General features: G+C 33.3%; 1 protein-coding gene across 1 annotated transcript; it reads right to left on the reverse strand.

Annotated features, from left to right (window-relative positions):
- Window positions 1-9520: 9520 nt before the first annotated feature.
- Window positions 9521-13943, reverse strand: LOC130816011 (probable serine/threonine-protein kinase WNK9). Its single transcript, XM_057682582.1, has 7 exons — window positions 13390-13943; window positions 13248-13285; window positions 12901-13128; window positions 12261-12481; window positions 11798-11955; window positions 10982-11411; window positions 9521-10713 (listed from the first exon to the last, which is right to left on the reverse strand). The coding sequence occupies exons 1-7, from the start codon at window positions 13465-13467 to the stop codon at window positions 9740-9742; spliced, it is 2127 nt and encodes a 708-aa protein (XP_057538565.1). The 5' UTR covers window positions 13468-13943; the 3' UTR covers window positions 9521-9739.
- Window positions 13944-14288: the final 345 nt, after the last annotated feature.

Consider the following 14288-nt stretch of genomic DNA (forward strand, 5'->3'; position numbering starts at 1 on the left):
TATAGTAGGAAACAAATAATGCATGAGTTATTTTTGTCTATCGACAATAAAGGGAAGCCAACACATGAAGTAATGGGTGAAATGTCAAATAAGCACAAACTCAACTGGAAGATCATATCAAGAATATGGGGACAAGTTAAGCAACAACAACAAAATTCGTTTCCAATAAATGTGAATAGTAAAAGGATTGGAAAGAAATTAAGGTCAGAAATCATCTTTAAGTTTAAAGGCTTTGAAAAAGCTTCAAACAGCAGTAGCAAGGGCTATGGGTGTTAGTCAAAGCATAATATGGAGATAGAAGAAGAAGAAGAAGTTCATTCGAAAACACACCAATGCAATTAAACCATTACTAAATGACAAAAACAACCTTGAGAGGTTAATATTTTGTCTTTCAAGTTGCATTTAAGATGATGAAAGAAACAATTTTAAGTTTAATAACATGTCAAACATAGTTTCATAAGATGAGAAGCTATTTTACCATATTAGGACACAACAAACATATTATCTCACACTTGGGGAGGTAGAGCCACATAGCGAAATTCAATCAAAATGATAAGTGCCCAAAATCATGTTCATATATGCAGTGGCCAAACCAATATTTTCAAATGATGGTCAACTAATCTTTGATGGAAAGATATGAATCTTTCCTTTTATATCTCACGTACCAGCTCAGAGGAGCTCAAAGAACAGCAAGAGGGGAGAGACAGAGACCAAACTCATACAATCAATCACTAAGAATCACATGAGGGATAGGATTGTTTCTTAGTGATTGATTGTTTAAAAGATATTACTATCAATAAGAAGCAAATGGCTAGAAGGAGCAAGCAAGACAATATACATTCAACAAGCCAATGATAAGCCACACATTTTAGATGATAATTTAGGCTTTAGGGAGGCAGCAACATTAGAGGGGTTTAGCTTTCATTTAGTCCAATAGCCCCCTATTTCTCCAGACATGAATGTCTTGGACTTAGGCTTTTTTTAGATCTATACAAGCATGGCAACATCAAAAATCAGCATACAATTATTCACAATTGGTGAAGGCTGTAAAATCTACATTTGAGTCTTTATAACCAAATGCTTTGAAATTTGTTTGGATCACATTACAAGCATGTAAAATTGAGGTGATAAAAATTTTGGGTGGTATATATACTATTCCACACATGAATAAGACCAAACTTATAAGGGAAGGAAGACTTCCAGATTATTTGAGTGTAAGGAGGGCGTTACTTGGATACAAAGGTTGAAAAAACCATGTTTGAAGTCATCTTATTTTACTTAGGCATCAATGATGAAAAATATTTTCACCAAACAACAGCAAAAACAGTACCAACACAAGCATCAGAATTACCAACAAATGAACAAACAATCCAAGCATCAAATGAACCAACATTTGAACAAACACAGAGGCAGTACTAGCAGATCAGACACCAAATGAACCAACAGAATAAACAACACAAGCATAGAATCAACACTTTTGCATATTAGATGGGCAAACAACGTACATATCACAAACAAGAGTATACTTTTAGGTTACTTGTGAATACTCACTTTTGGAAAAATTTAGGTAAAAAATTGGTTAGGTATAAACATCATGTATTAGATCTCATTAAGTTGTTTAACACTAAACATAATAATGGATATCAAAGTATTAACAAATTATTGATGGCTTAAAAATAAAATCAATTGAAATGTCTCTCAGAGAACAATTTGTTCTCATCATAGAGTATCCATAAATTACATCACTTGTCTGCTAAATCTGGTGAGAACATTGCCTCCAAAACTTTAAGTTTGGTGGCATTATGAACTTAAAATCCAAGATTGGTGGCAGAAGAAGCAATGTTAGGGTTACAATAGCTAAGAATCGTATTTTTGCCCTAAAAAAATCATAGAAAAAGGGGAGGTCTCAAAATCATCACAGACCCACAAACATGCGTACAACCAAACAACAAAAATACGAAATTGTTAGAAGGAAAGGTATATCCATATACGAGAAAAGGGTCCATGAACATCAAAATCAAACTAAACATCATCATCAGCGAGTAATTCTTCATCTGAAGAAGGGAAAAGATCTTCAATATCTAGTAGATCTAGTATCTAGTTGAATATCGAACAAACCCTATCTTTCTTCATCCTCTAAATTCAAATTCGTTCCCTAATTAGGATCCGTTTTTACAGAAATGGTAGGAGAAGAAGGGACATAATTGTAGTAGTCAAACCAAGGATTTGGAAGACCCACGAAATCACATTCTTCAAATGAAAAAACCAAGAAAGACACGAACTTGGTGACTCAATAATCGTACAAACCCAGATCAAAGAACCCAAATCAGAGGAGAGAGAGAGAGAGAGAGAGAGAGAGGAGAAATGAGTAACAATCAAAAAATTAGGGTTATAGTTGGTCCGTCATAAAGGAGGAAGATGAAGAACTTCATCCTTAAGGATGAAGATGAAGGGCACTTAGGAGGAAGATGAAGAACTTTGAAAGTTAGGGTTTTTTAGGTCAGTGAAGTAATAAGGGGGGGTGGGGGGTAGGGTAAGATTTAAAAGGGAGGGAATAATTAAGGGGTTAATTGGGATTAGTAAATTAAGTAGATTAGATTAGTTAGGTAAGTGAGGGTATTTTTATAATAACACATGGAAAATAAGGATGATTTGGTAAAAAAACCAATGCCAAAAAAGAAAATGGGACAACTAAGATGAACTTACCCAATAAGAAAATGAGATAAGTAAACAGAATAGGAGAAGTATAAATTACACACCCTATTAGCAATAATAGAAGTAAACAAATTACTCAACATAGAAAAAATGGAAATTAAGCAGCAAAAAATTCGATGATCGATGGCGAGTTGCAATCCAAGTGATTTCAGCTGTGAATGGGATTGGGAGGGATGTTCTTATTTATCTTATCGCTGGAGATAATAATATGTGTTAAGTCTGATGCTTGTAAGTTGCAAGTATTTACATCATAATTGGATTTTGGTAAAACTTGAGGGATGGTCGCTGTTAACAGCAGACGATTACTTAAGTTGAATCAAAGAAAGTCAACCTAACGATTACTAACAGTTGGCGACCAACTGTGCACACAACATGCCTTTCAATGGGAAGTCGTGATAGTATAGCGATGTCCAACAAAGTAATCGTCATCTCACTGAGTAGGAAATGGAAGGTATGTGTCTCTTGGCGCCATCACTCAACCAATGTTGTCACAAAAAACCTATCTTTTTCATTTTCATGGGTTTTTATTTTGTTTGTATATTTGTGTTGCCTTGCGTGGTTTTTTTTCTCCTATGTTTTTTTATAGATCTTTTTCGAGCCAATGGTATTATTAGCCACAATCTCCAATGATAAGGGTATATTATGTTGTCTTCTCATGAACATGATATACCAGGTATAATAATGATAATAATAATGTTTATTTTAAAAAATAATCTTCATATCTCGAGTCGTGGCTTGTACTGGTTTGGACTTAAATTTGCTACTGAAGTAAACATCAAGTCTCTTAAGGAGTTTTTTAATGTATATAATCATATTACCATAACGAATTCCAAATATACTATCAAACTGTGAATAGGGAACTTTTCTTATTATGAGTACGATCAACACAAAATCGATAGTCATCACAGTTGGAGCAGTGAAGTTGACTATTGTTCGGTTTTCCAACATAAGGTGTAAGAGGACCGACACCTTGATACTTTAGTAATGTTGATCACATTTACCCAATTCGACAAAATTACATCGAATCTACAAAGATAGGGGATAAAATTAGAGGCAAATTGAGAATGGGTGTGCATAAATTGCAACTAGAGGCAAAGAGGTTATTTGTTTCCGATTGAGAATGGGTGTTCAATTAAGAAAAGTATAAAACTATTGGATAAAGACATAAAGATAAAGTTAGGACATGAGAAATTCTTTCACCATCATGTATCACCCATAAACATCTCATATTCTATGAATCCTCAAAAAATAATCATTTATGCATTGAGAGTTCTTGAGACTATAGCTTCCTTACTAACACACACTTGTCATTTGGAATTGGAGTACTTATTAAGACTAGAATATAGAAGTAACTCTTTGGCAAAATACTCCATTAGACTAGTAGAAATACGGATTATATTAATTTCTATGTCTCCATTATTGTTGGGCGCAATTACTAGCTCATATCCTCATTCCCCACGATTGTTTTGCATCCAAGTTTATGAAAATCATATCAATGAATCAATTCAACAAAAAATTTATAAATTTTTGTTTAGTACCGTTCTAAAATTAGAACACTATTTTATATGTGATCACTTTTAAAGCTTATGTGATCATTTTTTTAAGGTTTATGTGTTCACTTTTAAGGCCTATATGAACACTTTTAAGGCCTGTATAATCACTTTGAATGACCTATGTGCTCACTTTTAAAACTTATATGATCACTTTTAAAGCTTATGTGATCACTTTTAAAGCATAAGTGATTATTTTTAAAGCTTATGTGATCACTTTTAAAGCTTATGAAGATTGTGTTTTGTAGTGGTGGTGGACTAAATTAAAAATGATCATATATACCTTAAAAATGATCACATAGAATAGTCAAAGTGATCAAACATGCTTTAAAAGTGATTGTATAAGCCTTAAAAGTGATCACAGATGCTTTAAAGTAATCACATAAGCTCTAAAAAGTGATTACACAGGAAATTAAAAATAATCACATAGGCCTTAAAAGTGATCACATAGGTCTTAAAAGTAATCACATATGCCTTAAAAATGATCACATAAGCTTTAACGACTTGTTTAACAATCACACTAAATGGTGGGATTAGTAATGATAAAATTAACGTAATTTTGATAGGAATATCTCTTGACAAACTTAATGGTCATGCCTATCCTTTAACATACTTATTTTCTTCACGTAATTCATTCCATTACCTTACCATTTGAATATGTAAGATGAGGTGGTAATGAAAATAGTAAACAAAAGTTCTTTATGATCAAACTTTCATTATACAAATAATGAAAATTTACACTACAAATCATTCCTATTATCACCAATTAGTATTGTTAATCAAACGGGCTGTAAAATTCATCACTTATATTAGTAAAAAGTGATAACATAGACTTTAAAAGTGATCACATATGCGTGATCACGTAAGCCTTAAAACGGATCACATATATGTGGGCTAGTTTAGGAAAGCTGCATACAACAATTCCTACAAAAAATTTACATTTATGGGTAAAACCCCCAAATATGCTATATACAATTTATTTAATTACTGTTTGGTGAGAAAAGGTTACATAAGTTAAAAATGCAATGTATAAAATGTTAAGCAAAACACTGGATGAAATCATTTAAAATAGTTATTTTTTTATAGTCTTCATTGACTAAATTCCATCTTTTGTGAATTATAAAATCTGCCATTTTTATTATTAAAGTTGAATAAACTTCACTGCAAATTCAAGTGGAGTCATTAGACCCCATTGCTTACAACATGGCTCCACCCCTGTTCTTGGCATTGGTGTCCTAAACAAGCAACACTAAATAGGAGTGTAAGCCTCATGATAAGATCTAGTTCATTACTACTATCTTCGTTTTAATATCTTCTTCTCAAATAGAATTTTCACATTTTATTGTCAAACTTTGACTAGAATTTCTCATCGATCTATAAGAAAAAAAACATATGCATGTGAGATCTTGTTTGATCCGTCTCAATATATAATTTCTAAATATAACTTTTTAGAATTTTTAAAAGCTCATAATTAAAATTCTTTGAATTTAAACTTTATATTAGGATCTATGAAAATAATAAATGGGAAGAACATTTGAAAACAGAGAAAGTATATAACTAACAAGATGAATATGCAAAGCTACTAAAAGCATCATCAAGACAAATACACACGTTTCAAGCTTCTTGGCTTCCCAACCATCAACATGAGAATGATAATAACGAAGCACACCATCATGTAAATCACAAAATCAACAAAGAACAATAAGAATGAACTAAGCTAAGGAAACTTAACTCATGCTTCTGTCCAAATACTCTTTTTTTTTATATATGTACATGAGGTTACGTAAGGATAAAGAAATTAAAAAACGCAAAATAAAACTCCTCCCACTAATGCAGGCCCAACAATCATCTCTATTTGTATCAGCGAGATTTTTGCTTTGCACGATGTAGGCCAAATATGCAGATTCCTCTTGTGGTTATAATATAATATATTAGGAGTTATAACATAATATATTTGTAATTATAACATAATATATTTAAAGTTATAACATAATATAATTGGGGTTACAAAATATATAATTGCAGTTATAACATAATAGATTTGGATTTATAGCGGTATATATTTGTGATATAATACTACAAAATTGATATTATAATAATACAAACAAATATATTATGTTATAAAACCTCAAATATATTAACTTTTAATTCCAAATATATTGAGTTATTACCCCAAATATATTATGTTATAATCTCAAATATATTACGTTATAACACCAAATATATTATGTTATAACCCCAAATCATAAAAATTAGCCATAATTGTCATCTTCAACATCACTATTCTCCACCATTAATGAACCTTAATTTTAAAAAAAATTAAAAAATCTGATTTATTACTAAACGATGTTTTATTTTGCTTGGGAATATGCAGTTAATCAGAAAATTTTTCATCTTCCAAAAAGAAAGCAGTTTTTTATATTTTTTTTTTAAAAAAAACAACAGTTTTTTTTAATTAAGATATTTACTAAAGAAGGAAAGTGGGTTGGACTCTTGAGAGCCTTCTTTAGAAAAGACGATCTCTCAAGAGAGAGCTTGTATTTTATTTAATCATATTAACTTCCCAAGAATGAATAAATGCTAAACTAATAAATTATAATTAAATTCTTATGTTTACAAAACAAAAATAATATTAAATTACATAAATAAAAACAAAATTCTTTCTTATATATAACCCTAAGAGCTGTATATATCTTTTTTCTTCATATATTTAATTTAAGTTAATTTTCTAAATTGCTCTTACCTCATTTCGTTATTTAATTTCAGTAATGTTTCGGTCATGAAACGATGAATTGTAAAAGACACTTAAAATATCTGGAGATAGGTGTAATCGGGAACAACCATCAATATGCTGAAAATGTTTATGATCCTTCCGCTGATGAGACCTCAAATCCTGCAATACAACGTTAGCCTTGTCCGGGGGTGATTTTCCGGAAAACCCCTCCGACGCTCAAGTCAGATCGGGAGACAGAAAGTAATGAATATATGATAATGAATGAATACAAGATTAACGGATTGTAGGATGAGTTCAGATCAATTGAAGGAATATTTGGTTCAGTATAGATTGTACGTAGGAGGGTGAATATTTATTGTGGTGTAACGATAGCAATATAAAAGCTTAGTCCCGTGCAAATGATGTACGCGACATGTATTTATCATGGTAGAATGGAGGTTAAATGGTGAATAAATGTGGGAATCATGGGGATGATGGGTGAGTGGTAGATTATGGTGAGTAATGGGTAGTTATTTTAAGAAGTTATTGGACCGAGTTGGGTGGTTAGGGTTTGACTAAATAAATTACGGGTTTATTTATTTGACCCCATAACAAGTAACTTCTCCTTAAATTAAACACTATCAACTAAAATTAAATATTGAAACTATATATAGACAATGAATTTAACCCTAAAAATGCCATGATAAATATTGATTTAAAGTTTGTAGTAAAATTTCTTTCAAAAAGAAATTTGTAGTAAAAAAAAATAAGAGTTACGTGCAACTTGATCTAGGCTATGTCACATAGTGCGACTTGCAATTTTTTTGAACTTTTTTTTATTTAATTTATTTTTATTTTTATAGAATATATACAGGAAAATATGGAGGATAAATGTGGTGATGAAGTAGAATATTCAACAAGATTTATTACGGATAGGCAAAATTATTAATGAATTGCAAGCTTGGTAGGGGTGTCAAAAAATATCCGATTTGGATTATCCGATTCGGAATATCCGATATCTGGTTCATAAACCGGATACCAGATATCGAATTCGAATTGAGGAATTTGCACAATCGAATATCTGATTTTTTTATTATTTTATTTTTTATTTAATATATAATTTTTTGTATAAAAAAACTTGTGAAGTTTCATGTGGTAATCTTGAACTTTCGGCTTTTCCACGTGATAAACAAACGTTTTTTAATTCACATGGTGACCTTGACATTTCAACTTTTCCACGTGGTAGACAAAAGAGAATTTTTTTTTGTTAACTTAACGCTTCTTTTACCTATGTAATGACATTTTTTTTTCAAGAAAATAAACATCGTAATTACCCTAATTGATCACATATTTCGAAATCCAATCGAAATAAGTAATTAATATTAATATAACCAAAAACTTACATTTTGTCTGCCTCATGAAAAATTTGAATGCTCAAGGTCACCACGTGGATTTAAAAAATATTTGTGAAAAAGCTAAAAACTCAGGGTCACTACGTGGAATATCCCAAAAAAACTTTGTTTATATTGTTGAATGTACTAATATTTACAATTCTCAATTACAACTAACTTGCATAATTTATTGTTAATTAACTTAGACTTTTGAATATCCAACCATATTTCCAAAATGATTTTTTTTTCAAACTTTAAAAAATAAGTTTGATAAAAGTAAGAAACCAGAATGAGTTTAAATTTTTATGTGTAAAAAATAGCAAAATATTCTAAAAATAGCCAAAAAATATTTATAAAGTAATTGATCCATGCTCATTATATCACTATTTTCAATGTACTTTTCCCATTATAGACATGATTTTCACCCCTTTTGTGTTATTCCTCTATGCTTTCACTTAGTTTTGTGTCAAAAAGTCATCTTAGGCTAAATATTGCATGTATTCTCATAGAAATGCATGCCTTTTGGCTCCGACCATCATAAGGAGGAAACACACCCTCATTAGAGTCTCAAAAGGCCATTATAAGAGTCTTGGATCAAGTGCAAAAGACGAAACGAAGAAAAAGAGTGAAGAAGCAGCTGCCTAACCATCCAGGCACATCTCGCCTGATCGGATAAAAATCAATTAACTTCCTGAGATTTTCATGAAGAGAACCTCACGAAGGGAATTTCTAGAGATTTTCATAGTGTCCCGCTCTCATTCTCATCACCGTGATGTTTAAAATAATTTTTTGTAAACAAGTTCGAACAATTTTCCATCCAAATCTTCCCGTAAACACCTCAGTAGAGAAGTCATAAACACAAAATTTGTCATCACTTCATAACTCATCAACTAAACTCAGTGGCATGTAGTCATCTACACATATTTATAAGTTAGGGGACCTTATGTAGCTCTGTCATTTGAACTTTGGATATTGAGACAGGATTATTTTTTACGCGATAAATTGAATGCACGCATTTCTCCTTACCCTCTCCTTGGAAGGGGCACGTGTATGATCTGTCCGCTATTCTCCTCTCCGTACCCTAACTTGTGCGAGATATTGAGTTAATGACTCTGACTCTATATCGAGACAGAACCTCTCGACTTTGCATAGAATTAACAATCAAGGAAATGAATCTCATCAATGTACGAGTGCTTATAGCTTCCCATATCTTACTATCACATATTCACAATTCAAATATATAATTGAATCTCTCCCCTACAATTGGGAGGGGAGATGCATGTACTTTAGAGTATACTCGAGACAAATATTGTACATACAAGACTGAACTGTAAAAACTAAGTAAAAAGAAGTAATTATTGATAAATCATTTAGAAATCTATAGCATCAACAGGTAGAGATGTTGTTCTTTGAAGGGAATGAGGAAGCACAGCTCCTGGGTAAAAGCTATTAGCAGTCGCTATATTCTCGGGGCTGCAACACTCGCTTTGAAGCTTTCGGGTCTGCAAATTGCTGCATTTCCTCCTAAAAGATTGGGTAGCGAATTGAGGCGTAAAACACTTTTCCAATGCGTTTTTAAGATCGCGGGCTTTTAATCCTCGTCCAAGGGGAGGCAAAGGTATCTTCTTATTCCATTTTAATCGATTGTATTCCTTTTCTGCGGTGGAGAATCGGGGCTTCATATCTGCACTCGAGTGCGGATCAATCAGTTCTTTCAACTGCAATTGGTACTTTGACTTCAGCCATATCAGCTCCTTTCGTGCCTCGTCCTCATACTCTTTATCGTCTACAACGGAGCTAGCAGGAGAGTTATACGGCGTTTGAGTCCGACAAATATTTTTCGAGATCGTCGTTTCATTTTCTAAATTCGAAAGGTCATGTGACTCGCATGTTTCACCAAAGTGGAAGTTCAAGCTTGGTCGACGATGATGATGACCATATGGCTCGGTATTCAGTATCACACCAGAATCTTTCCCATCAGCCTCGGATGAAAAAGTTATCTCTTCAAAACGTCCCCTCATAGAAGTCGATCCATGACTAGAGCAACGGAGGAGTTGGATATTACGCGGCTTTGGGCTTGGGCTGCCCAAGGTAAGATAATCTGCTAAAGAAACACGAGCCACAGAGTCATTATCGTCTTTGATGCTAGAGCACTCGGATGCTTCTTCTACTGCCGAACTTTGCTTCCAATCAGGGACTAGGGAAGCAATCTCACTATCGATCATATCTGCTATTCGTTGCACATCTTCCTCTTTAATACTTAGTTCGCAAACCATTTCAGTTGTTACACTTAACGCAGTGTCGGTCTCGATGTCAAAAGGAAAGTAAATATTCCGCACTCTCCCTGAAACCAAAAACCAAAAAATAGTACTATTTTAGCAGATAAATTTGTTATTGGGTTTGTACACAAAAAACCCGCATAAGTGGAGATCTGGCTAAACATAGACCCGATGAGGTTTCACCCTAAAACTAATTGGTAATAGGAGGATTAGCCCATCAAGTATATATGTTAGTAAACCTCTTTCTAATTCTTCGATCTGAGTAATCTTTCCAATATTAGCGTCTTAAAATCACTCTTTAATATAGCAAAAGGTGATTACCAAAATTAGTACCTTCTTTGTCGGTAATTCTGAGTCGTAAGAAGATATCGCCATTTGCTCTTCTCTTCCCCTTGATGCTGATGTCCATATCGGTCAAATCATCATCGTCAAGGAAAGTGAATAGCTCAATTTCATTGGCAGCTGATTCTAGTGTTTGGTACTCATGCTCATGATCCGGTTCGTAGCCAGCATACTCAAAGCAACTGTTATTTATCAAAATGCTGTCATTTTGGCAAGGTAATGGCACAACTTTACTGATATTATCAAACAATCTATCATCCTTGATTGGCCTCAAATCATATCCTTCGTCATCATTTTGCAAAAACGGGTCGTCTAGTAGCTCCTTTGCCGACAATCTATCAGACACAGTTGCTAAGCATTTCTCAACAAAGAGGCGCACTTCCGGATCCTTCACCTTAAAAAGAGATTCTGGTTTTTTCCCCTAATACAAAATTTTCAAATCAATTAAACTAGTTGAGGATGCTGTGATTCATCATCATCATCATCATCAAACCAATATCCCGCTCGAAGACAGGGTCTGGGCAAGAGAAGGTGACGAACAATCCATACCGGTACCCCTTGAAAGAGAGTGCCAAAGGACTGCGGTCAATTTCACCCCGAAAAGGTGAGGATGCAGTGATTCATCATCATCATTATCAACCCAATATCCCGCTCGAAGACGGAGTTTGGGTGAGGGAAAGTGACGGCAATCCATACCCGTACCCCCTTGAAAGAGAGTGTCAGAGGACTGCGGTCAATTTTACCCCAAAAGGCAATGATTCAGTAATTCATACAAGTAAATAAACGAGGGTGTTATTGTCCGCTTACAGAAACAACTTTCTTGTAAATTTGAGCAGGGTGTGTGCATTCACTGTAAGGATATTCAAACGTAACCATTTCAAGTACACACATCCCAAACGAATAGATGTCAACCAATTCATTGTATTCTTCGGCATAAACCTCTGGCGCCATGAATTCTGGCGTACCTGAATTAGGAAACATAGCAATACATATCTTAACAAGCATTAAAATCAGACAAATAATTGATTTCCATCAATTACAATGAATCTGAATGATTAATTGACACCCCAGAATACTCCAAGTAGGCAATTATCAAATAAATAATCATTGTACAGAATGTACTACTATATGATTCAATAATAGAGCTACTACAATATGAGAATTAATTATAAAACTAAGATTAAAAATAGGGCATTATTGCATTGATCAAACTATTTTGAGTTACCATCAATAAGAATTTCAATGATTAAAATCGACAGCTCAAACTTACCAACACAACGGGCAGCATGAGATTTCCTGAGAATCGCGGCTAAGCCAAGATCTCCGATCTTGACTTCCCCTTGGTTGCCATTAATGAAAATGTTGTCACATTTTAGATCTCTATGTATTACTGGTGGGTCATGACTATGGAGGTACAGAAGCCCTTCAAGGATCTGCCTACACCAATGTTTTACTGCTCTAATGTTAACCTTTTTATGCTTCAGCCTATACCTATATCATATAAAATTAATCATACAACTTTTTACCAAATAAACAAATCAAAACACATCATAAAGCCTAGTAGTCAACTCTTAAAGCTGGAATCTTTTCTTCTTTTTTTTGATTCCAAAGTAAGGACAATTCCTGTAGGCAAAAGGGCAACGGAAATTGGTTTTTATACGTCGTGAGAATTAAACCCCTGTTACAGATGTAGGAAAGCCTTCAATTAGGCAAACTCATGATCGGTGTAATATAATTCGCTTTTTAAATTCGATTCTCAAAATTTACCCAAAATAGCCTAAAACCGACCCTAATTCGCTTTTTTCGATCTCATTATTCTCGAAAGCTCGAATCTTTTATAATAATTGGATTAAGATATGAATGAAGTTGAGATAAATTGAAGAACTGAAATTGCAAAAAAGAAGACTTACTGCCTAAGAGTACCAGAGGTGAACATTTCAGTGACAAAATTGATGTTTCTATTAGTAATGTCAACCCATGAGGTATAGAATTTCATAATATTTTTGTGTTTCAAGGTTTTGAGCAGATGAATTTCACTGTAAAGCCTTTCAAGATCTTCAGGTCTTTGCAGAAAATCAGTAAGTTTAACTTGATTCCAAGCCACTTCAATTCCTTCATATTCATCAAAACCCCTATACCTACAGCAAAATACAAAATACCCAAATGAAAATTAGCAAAATTAAGTCAATTTTATTGACAAATTCAAAATACCCAGAAAAAATAAATCAAAAAAAATGAATGGATTAGCTTTGCTTACACTATCTTAGAAGACCCTTTTCCCAGAATTTCATGATACTACAAAGAAAGGTTAAATTTGATTAATTGAAATGTATAGTTGAATTAAAGGAGTAATTAAAAAAATAAAAAAAATAAAAAAAAATAAAAAAAAAAAAGCTTACTCTTCCATATCTACCAGTGGGATCAATCTCAGCATAATCAGGCGAATCATCTGAATCATGATCAATCATAGAACTCATATCTATTTTGTAAGATAAGGATAAGATTTATGAATGGTTTAAAAGTAGTTGAAAAGGTGTTTAATTTCTATATGGGGTTGACAAAAATGATGGTATAAGAATGTCTATTTGACAAAAATTAAGAGAAAATTAGTGAAGATAATTAAGGGAATAGATAGAGAAAGAATGGAGAAGTGGAAAAGAAAGGAAGAAAATGGATGAGTTTGAGAAAAGATGATCAAAAGGACAAGGTTCTTAGAATTAGTTTTCAAAGATACAGGAGACAAACAAAGGACAACTGGGTAATATGCCAATATACCTCACAAGCCTTTGCACTCTCTCTGTCTGTCTCTGACCCTACTTTCAATTAAAACTTTGGGTCAGATATTGGGGGTTGGATCATGGAGGATGCCTATTTCTTGACTACTTGTTGTTTCTATGAATATTTGTCTGTCTAGTCTCTACTCTTTAGTCTCTTCATTGTCTATTAGAGATGTTGAAATGAGTCGGGGAGTATGAGTGCTACCTCCTTTGTACATGCTCGGGTTAAAATATGCGTTTATTTTGTTACCCACTATCAATTAAGGTAAAAATATCATAGGTATTTCGGTTATGAAACGAGAAAGTAAAAGAGACACTTAAAATACCTGAAGTGGAAATGTTATCAGAGTCAACGGTCAACGAAGTGGAAGTGAGATGTAAACCTTCCGTAGGAGTGACCTGAAGTCCTGCAACACAACACATTAGCCTTGCCCGGGGTAATCTCCCGAAAAACCCCTCCGACGCTCAAGTCAGATCGAAGATGAGAGATCCATGAATGAACGATAAAAAATTAAATGCAA

This window comes from Amaranthus tricolor, chromosome 1, assembly GCF_026212465.1.
Source record: "Amaranthus tricolor cultivar Red isolate AtriRed21 chromosome 1, ASM2621246v1, whole genome shotgun sequence".
Classification (NCBI taxonomy): Eukaryota; Viridiplantae; Streptophyta; class Magnoliopsida; order Caryophyllales; family Amaranthaceae; genus Amaranthus; species Amaranthus tricolor.

Excerpts from the sequence above, each read along its gene's own strand:
- LOC130816011 (XM_057682582.1), bottom strand. The coding sequence starts at position 13,467 with ATGAGTTCTATGATTGATCATGATTCAGATGATTCGCCTGATTATGCT. Across the intron at positions 12,482-12,900 it reads ACCTCTGGTACTCTTAGGCA|GTATAGGCTGAAGCATAAAA; the intron begins GTAAGTCTTCTT and ends TATATGATATAG. Across the intron at positions 11,412-11,797 it reads TTTACAAGAAAGTTGTTTCT|GGGAAAAAACCAGAATCTCT; the intron begins GTAAGCGGACAA and ends ATTTTGTATTAG.